The 8273-nt window shown below is 48.5% G+C and overlaps 1 protein-coding gene across 1 annotated transcript; it reads right to left on the bottom strand.

Annotated features, from left to right (window-relative positions):
* Positions 1–6744: 6744 nt before the first annotated feature.
* On the bottom strand, positions 6745–7583 carry LOC143037668 (uncharacterized). Its single transcript, XM_076206196.1, has 2 exons — positions 7541–7583; positions 6745–7404 (listed from the first exon to the last, which is right to left on the bottom strand). The coding sequence occupies exons 1-2, from the start codon at positions 7544–7546 to the stop codon at positions 7018–7020; spliced, it is 393 nt and encodes a 130-aa protein (XP_076062311.1). The 5' UTR covers positions 7547–7583; the 3' UTR covers positions 6745–7017.
* Positions 7584–8273: the final 690 nt, after the last annotated feature.

Below are 8273 nucleotides of genomic sequence, written 5' to 3'. Positions count from 1 at the left end.
GCTCAGTTATTGTCAATGTGATGGTCAAAGAGTACACATCTTCATTCAACTATATCTGGAGGGTAAGTAAAGTGTTACATAGGAGTATAGCCATTCACATATATATAATAGGGTCTTCTGTCAGTGTCCACCAAGTTCTGTTAGGATCATACGACCAGTTCTGCAAATATTCACAATGGCTGGATACTTTCTGGACAGACCTCATGTGTATATATATATATTTATATATATATACACTAAGGGCTTTTCTCCCTTACAAGAGAGGTAACCAAGTCAAAAAGGATATACCCACTTCTACCCATTTCACTCCCATCCACCCTTTCCTACCTCTAATCTTAGCTCCTCATGGATTATGGGTCATCCCTGTATCCTACCCACTGCCCTGGGTTTGAGTCTATGCAGCAAGACACAGCACATCCACAGCAAGGCCACTTCACTTAATCAGCAACCCCCTTCTCTGTTCATGCAGAAAATGAGATGGGGAGAAATCCCATTGGGTTGCACCAAAATATTCACACGTAACTACTACCTTGCCCCTCCCTACATATATGCATTCTCCACTTACCCATATATATATATATATATATATATATATATTATATATATATATATATATGTATATATATATATATATATATATATATATATATATACACACACATATACCAAAGGCTTTCCCCACCTTACAAGGGAGGTGACAAAAAAACAAAGGCATAACTCCACTCCCATCCATTACATCCCCCACATACTCCACCTACTTCCCTCCCTCTTATCTCGGCTCCTCATGGATGACAGGTTATCCCCGCATCTCGTCCACTGCTTGCTTGTATTGGCTGCATGTTAGTGTGTAGCATAATTTATGCAGTAGCATGCAGCTGATACTTTAAGTAATATATGGGCTACCCCTACAGAGCAGAGCCACACATCCCTTTGTCTCTTAAAAGAAAATAGTTTCACAGAGAAATTATGCTACCTTATTGTATTGTGACTGTTCCTGTTATGCTGTCCCCCACCTCTTAATACAGTCCTGTACCACTTTGAGTATGTATTACCATTTTCGTCTCTGCCCCCTTTGGTAGGGGGAAGAAAGAATACAACCACAGACCAATATGTGATAATAAAGTAGAGACAGGAGTTAAAAACAGAAATCAAAGTTTTGAATGGGTTATGAGGAAAACAAAACTAAAATAATTTTAAAAATATTGAAAAATAATAAAGATAGATTAAGAAATGTATTATGGACAAATAGAGAAAAAATGTGAACGCAAATATTTTCAACCAATCATAGCGACTAGGCAAGTTGTAAACACCAAAGCACGTCAGTTTTGTGTACGCTTTAGTGCTATTAGTGTACTCGTAACGCATAGGTTATCTTCATCATGAGAATCTACAAAAGTAAGTATAATTACTTGTAAAGTTATAACAGAACCGTGAGAAGGTAGTACAAATATATCTATATTACGAAACTTGAAGATGAACTAAAAATGGTACATTTGGTGTGGACAAAACCATCAAATATGGGTCCTGCCCCGTATATAAGGAACATTTGGCAACCTTAGACAAAGCTCCTCATTCTACTACGTCCCACACTGATAACCAATAGACAACAATATTTTGACCCAATATTTCTTCCCGAAGTGAGCCATAGCCATAGGCCCGTCTGGTGGCCAAAGTCGGTTGCCTAATCGTGGGTACAATATTTCTTTGTCGCGGCTCGTGCCGCTTAAATTCTTCTTATCGGCTTAAGAAACCTGCACAGCGAAGCTATAGCGATAATCCCATACCACACTCCTGGTCATATGGCCATTTCCCGAAGGTTGAGTGTGGTTTGAATTTTCCGCCAAAATCATCGGAAATTTAAAATTCCCGGCTCTGTGCAGGCATGCGCATTGTCGACCCCACCTCCCCCTCCCTATTCCCTCCCTTCTTACCCGGCTAGCTCGAGCCGGACGTCGCGTCACTTCAATGAGAAATGAAGGCTTCGCCTGTGGGAGGAGGGAGGGACCCTAAATCTGTGCAGGTTTCTTAAGCCGATAAGAAGAATTTAAGCGGCACGAGCCGCGACAAAGAAATATTATCGGCTGAAAGAAACCTGCACAGCGAAGCTATGCATGAGACGAGGACAGGTGGGAGGAGAGGTGAAGCCTGAATCAAACCGTTATTACGTGTGTCTTTCCTATGGGAGACTTATTCATTTTATCACTCAGTAGAGGGGAGACAGAAACGTCAAGTACCCACGCCGAAGAATGTGACATGCACAACATTGCACTGTTCACACAATGCGTAAATTATACGAAATTTGTATCCTGTTCAACGGTTCCTGGCCCCTCCCCACTCCTCGGTCGCCCTTTGCCCCCTCCACTTTTTTGAGATGAGAGGGGTGGAGCCGTTTCCATGGCGACACATGGGACAGGGGCGACTGAGTGGTAGAGACACCGTGTCCCCAAGGGAGTCGTCGATGTCCAGTCCCTAGGTCCCGCACCCGCTCCACAGAGTGGGTGCGGAGAAACTCCAGCGACCGGCGTAGGGCCCCCGACCGAAGCCAGGGACGCAACAACCTGTGGAGTGCTGAGGGTATCGGCCCGGGCAGGTCACGCGGGAGAAGCAGTATGCTCCTGTCGACCTCCCGTACCAGCCGTCGGCGCCCCAAGCGGCTCAGTGGAAGGGCCGGGGTCGCGAAGTTGAGGCCCCCCCCCCGCCACCGAAGGAGGGAGGACGTGTGAGAGAAGCACGCTCTTTTGGCGCAGGGGAGCACCCGAAGGACGCTGACTGTGTCCCACTCAATCCCGAGCCAATAAAGTCTGTGTGGGAGCAAGGGCAGACCCGTCCCAGTCCACCCCGAACTCCACGTCCGCCAACACACTCAAGAGCCATTGAGATGTCGGCCGATGCACCCTCCCCGGTGGGCAAATGCATCCACTAGCCGTCTAGGAACATGAGTGTGGAGACGCTTGCTTCCGTCCAACGTACGCCTACCACTCTCACTAGTTTCGTGAAGATCCTCGGGGTAAGCGAGAAACCGAAAGGGAGTATGCGAGGCCAAGTTCGTTTCCGAGCGACCTCGTCCGTGGGCGTTAGTCAAGAGGCTTCGTCCTGGGTGAAGACGTTCCCTGAGCGTCTCCCACGAAGACGGGCCTGGACCCTCGGTATGTATCCAACTCACCCCAAGTCTTCCCGCGGGAAGTTCTCGAAGCCCGTGGCGAGCGTCTTCATCCAATAGTGTGCTATGGCAATTTGTGACGTCTCGTCACCCACAAGCGGACTTCTATATGTTTAATACCTAGTGACATCATGTGATTGTACTGTGACGTCACCGGATTGATCATGGCGCCATAGGATCGTCTCGTGACGTCACAGGGACACAAATTGACGTCATAGGACTACATGGTGACGTCAATTTATCACAATGACGTCATCATACCGTGACATCACTGAGTCACAGTGAGCGTTGAAATAAATTTTGACATGGTAAAATTCTGGACCATCATGACTGTAGATTAAATTAAGTTGAATAGGAAAAGTCATGTTCATTTCGACCTAAGTCACAGTGAGCGTCGAAATTAATTTTAACATGGTAAAATTCTCGACCATCATGACTGTAGATTAAATTAAGTTGAATAGGAAAAGTCATGTTCATGTTGACCTGAGTCACAGTGGGCGTTGAATTAGTTTAACATGGTAACATTCTTGACCATGACTACAGATTAGCTTAAGTTGAATGGGAAAAGTCATGGTCATTTCGACCTAAGTCACAGTGAGCGTCGAAATTAATTTTAACATGGTAAAATTCTCGACCATCATGACTGTAGATTAAATTAAGTTGAATAGAAAAAGTCATGTTCATGTCGACCTGAGTCACAGTGGGCGTTGAATTAGTTTAACATGGTAAAATTCTTGACCATGACTACAGATTAGCTTAAGTTGAATAGGAAAAGTCATGGTCATTTCGACCTAAGTCACAGTGAGCGTCGAAATTAATTTTAACATGGTAAAATTCTCGACCATCATGACTGTAGATTAAATTAAGTTGAATAGGAAAAGTCATGTTCATGTCGACCTGAGTCACAGTGGGCGTTGAATTAGTTTAACATGGTAAAATTCTTGACCATCATGACTACAGATTAGCTTAAGTTGAATAGGAAAAGTCATGGTCATTTCGACCTAAGTCACAGTGAGCGTCGAAATTAATTTTAACATGGTAAAATTCTCGACCATCATGACTGTAGATTAAATTAAGTTGAATAGGAAAAGTCATGTTCATGTCGACCTGAGTCACAGTGGGCGTTGAATTAGTTTAACATGGTAAAATTCTTGACCATCATGACTACAGATTAGCTTAAGTTGAATAGGAAAAGTCATGGTCATTTCGACCTAAGTCACAGTGAGCGTCGAAATCAATTTTAACATGGTAAAATTCTCGACCATCATGACTGTAGATTAGCTCAAGTTGAATAGGAAAAGTCATGTCCATTTCCACCTGAGTCACGGTGAGCGTCGAAATTAATTTCAACATGGTAAAATTCTCGACCATCATGACTGTAGATTAGCTCAAGTTGAATAGGAAAAGTCATGGTCATTTCGACCTGAGTCACAGTGAGCGTTGAAATTAATTTCAACATGGTAAAGTTCTTGACCATCATGACTATAGATTAGCTTAAGTTGAATAGGAGAAGTCATGTCCATTTCGACCTGTTTTTTTTTTTTTTTTACTTATATCGATATCAATATCAATATATATATATATTCATTTATTTATTTATTTTTTATAAAAATAATATTGTACAATTCACATAGTGCATAAATTCTATGTAGAATATTGTATCTTGCTCAGCGGTTCCTGGGCCTTCCCCTACCCCTCGGTCGCCCTTTGCCCCCCCTTCTTTTGCGAAGAGGGGTGGAGCCGTTCCCATGGCGACACATGGGACAGGGGTGATCGAGTGGTAGAGATACCGTGTCCTGAAGGAAGTTGCTGATGCCCAGCCCCCGAGGTCCTGCACCCGTTCCACAGAGTGGGTGCGGAGAAACGCCAGCGATGCCGCGAGGCCTCTGATGTTGTGGGCGTGGGGGGCATGGCCCGGGTCGGCCTTCCGGTGCCCTGTTGGTGGTGTCAGCTAGCCAAGACAGGAAGTCCAGAACTGTGCTAGCGGAGATGGTCACTATCGCGTGTCTCCGAAGGAAGTCCTGGAATCTCCGGTTGGGAGGGTTGTTGGATCTGGATGACGGTCGGGACCGTAGCGAAGACGCGGTCTGTCGCTTCCTGGTCGAACAGACCACGGGAAAGGGGAGCTGCTCTCACCACGCCCCGGCGAGCTATCTCCGGGGCCGACCGCGCTGCAGACTGACGAGCTGCGGTGAAGGCCCTCGCTGCTGGGGGTAGGGCTGATGACGCCATGTTGGCTGTACCCTCTGCCACGGTAGAGAGTGCCGCCAGGGTGTCTCTGCATACAGAAAACACGCGAATCAAATTAGTAGGGCGAGAAGGATCCCGATCCCCGGAGGGTGTAATAAAGTCACATCGCTCAATTGTAGAACGTATAACATATGCGAAGCCGAGGTCGTTTCCGAACGACCTCGTCCTCGGGCGCTAGTCAAGAGGCTCCGTCCTGGGTGAAGACGCTACCCGAGCGTCTCTCGCCAGGACAGGTCTGGACCCTCTATAGATTGAAATATCCCACTCACCTCAATTCTTCCCGCGGGAAGTCCTCAAAGCTCGTGGCGAGCGTCGTCAGCCAGTTCCTCATCATCGCCATTGCCGTGACGGTCGAGATGGTAGAGGCAAGGTCTTGTCTGGTCGAGGCCTCCGTCGTCAGCAACTTAGCCTCCGGTTCACTAAGTTGCTGGGGGAGGGCGGGGTCCCTGCCCGAGTGCCACAAGCAATCGCGCAGGCCCTCCGGCGCGAAGGGTGGTGGCAGGACGACGGGGAATGATGAAGGGATATGCCGTCGAGGAGGAACCGTCTTGGGTTGGTCTTGGGCCCGCTCGAGAGCAGGGATGTCTAAGGCTTTCTCCCCTTTCTCCTGCGGGAACCAGGCGTTTGGGGAGAGTGCTACCGCCGGTGAGTCCCCCGACCTGTCGACAAACATATGCCCATCAGGGTTTAAACGAGGGTTCTCCAGGAGAGCACCTAATGCGTCCAGAGTGTTAGAGGTGGAAATCCTGGAGGGCGTGGAGGCCGGGGCGGAGAGGGGTCGAATCTTATATAGAACCTTAGCCCCCTCCGCGTCGTTGGCCCACTTTAGGATAACGTCATCTCTCCTCCTCCAGCCCTCCAGTAGCGAGTAGTCGGGAGACCAGGCCACTAGCTTGTGATCTTCTCCAAACGAGTACTCCCAGGACCGGGGAAGGTCACACCATGAGAAGGGGTGAACTCAAGAGTCCGTCATGGTAGGAGGATAAGGTAAAGAAGAACTGTAGTGGTCCTCCACCCCGTCCAACCCGACGGACGTCTGATTGGGGGGTTCCTCCTGAGAGGGGCCTTCTAGTCCTATACCTGTCGCCGGCACGGAGGGGCGGAGGGAAGGACCAGGAGGGAGAGTGGGAGGGGGGGCTAGAGCCGTAGGTTCAATAGGAGGTTGCTCTGGAGAGGGGTGCGTTATGATTTGCGCGGTCTGAAAGGCCGGATAATGTGATAGGGCCGATTCAAGGACGGGGCCTATCAGGGACGGAAGGAGGGCAGCCACTTGGGCAGCCAGAGTTCCCTCTCCCCTCGTTTCGTCCCCCGGCTCCCTGCCCTTGTGGGATTTACGGCGAGGAAAAGGAGAGCGAGGAAGGGAGGGTGAGTTGGGGGGAGAGGCTGTGGAGGGTGGGGACAAGCTGAGCGTCCTGGACCTCGGTGAGGCAGACCTCTTTTTCGAGCGAGATTTCCTGCCGGGTTCACGTGAGTGAACTAGGGAGGAAGACGAGTTCGTGGGGGTGCTTGACAAAGCAAGCCGTAAGGGTTTTAAGGACCCTTGATGGTCGGATGTAAGGGGCTGCCGAGAGGCCTGAGGACGCTCGGGGACACCATACTCCGTAACATCAGACTCGTCCCCTTGTACTCCGAGAGGCCCAGGTTGTCCACCAACGGAAGTCTCGGAGACATAGGGAGACGGATGGCGAGGGCGAACGAGGCCCAATTCCACGCCTAACGCCGGATCCGCCCACACCAGGGGGGGGGGGGTCGTCAGCGGATTTCAATTTCCGAGCTCTGCGCCATGCCTCCCGAAGAAGTTCGAGGGCGGCTAGCTTGGAACGGGTTTTGGGAGGAGCAGCACGAATCTCCTCAACCCGCGCTTTGCACACAACGCAGGCTAGGGGGTTAAAGCCAGCTTGTGAGAAACAAGGGGCATGGCGGGAGCAGAGGTCGTGGTGGCCGTCTGACGAGATCCTGGCTGTGCAGCCGGATTCCACACACAAGCGTTTGGTCTGAAAATAGAATAATGATAATCATAGAAGGGGTGTCCCAAAGGTGTCTGGACACAACACCGAAGGGGAAAAACTGCAGGAGAACAGGTAGGGCTCCCTACGAGAACACACGAGCACGAGCAGGAACCAGACTTACCGGCATGAAAAGAAGGTGGGTTGTGGAGTGACCGACTCGTCTGGTTCCGCGATGCTAAGTGACGCGACGTCCGGCTCGAGCTAGCCGGGTAAGAAGGGAGGGAATAGGGAGGGGGAGGTGGGGTCGACAATGCGCATGCCTGCACAGAGCCGGGAATTTTAAATTTCCGATGATTTTGGCGGAAAATTCAAACCACACTCAACCTTCGGGAAATGGCCATATGACCAGGAGTGTGGTATGGGATTATCGCTATAGCTTCGCTGTGCAGGTTTCTTTCAGCCGATAAGAGATTGATTGATTAATGTATTCAAGTCTCTGCCTCATGGGTTTGACGTGATCATTACACTTAGATTTATTCTTCGTGTGTGTTACAGTCAGAAAGCATATTGCACCCAAGATCAGTAAAAACGTTGCATAGACTGCTAACACCTCTGAGCACTGTTTTTAATTGTCAGGAATAGGGAGATTAGATCAATCAGATTCGAAATAAAACTCGGTCAGGGGTGATTTAAATCGACTGCAATTAAACATTACGTATTGCAAATATAAATGTAATTTATATTTCAATTGCATATAACAAAGATACCTATGTTCATATCAGACGTGCAGCTAATGCACGCTCGTAGTACGCATGCGCAGTAATCCCATTCTGCAACACAACTTGCTCCTTTACCCCCTCTAAGTAAAACATTGCAAAATTTAAATTTATCCAGTTTCAATAAACAAGGAATTG

This window comes from Oratosquilla oratoria, chromosome 23 (assembly GCF_046742065.1).
Source record: "Oratosquilla oratoria isolate Oo_2021 chromosome 23, ASM4674206v1, whole genome shotgun sequence".
Lineage (NCBI taxonomy): Eukaryota > Metazoa > Arthropoda > Malacostraca > Stomatopoda > Squillidae > Oratosquilla > Oratosquilla oratoria.
This window is presented reverse-complemented; position numbering and strand designations above follow the sequence as displayed.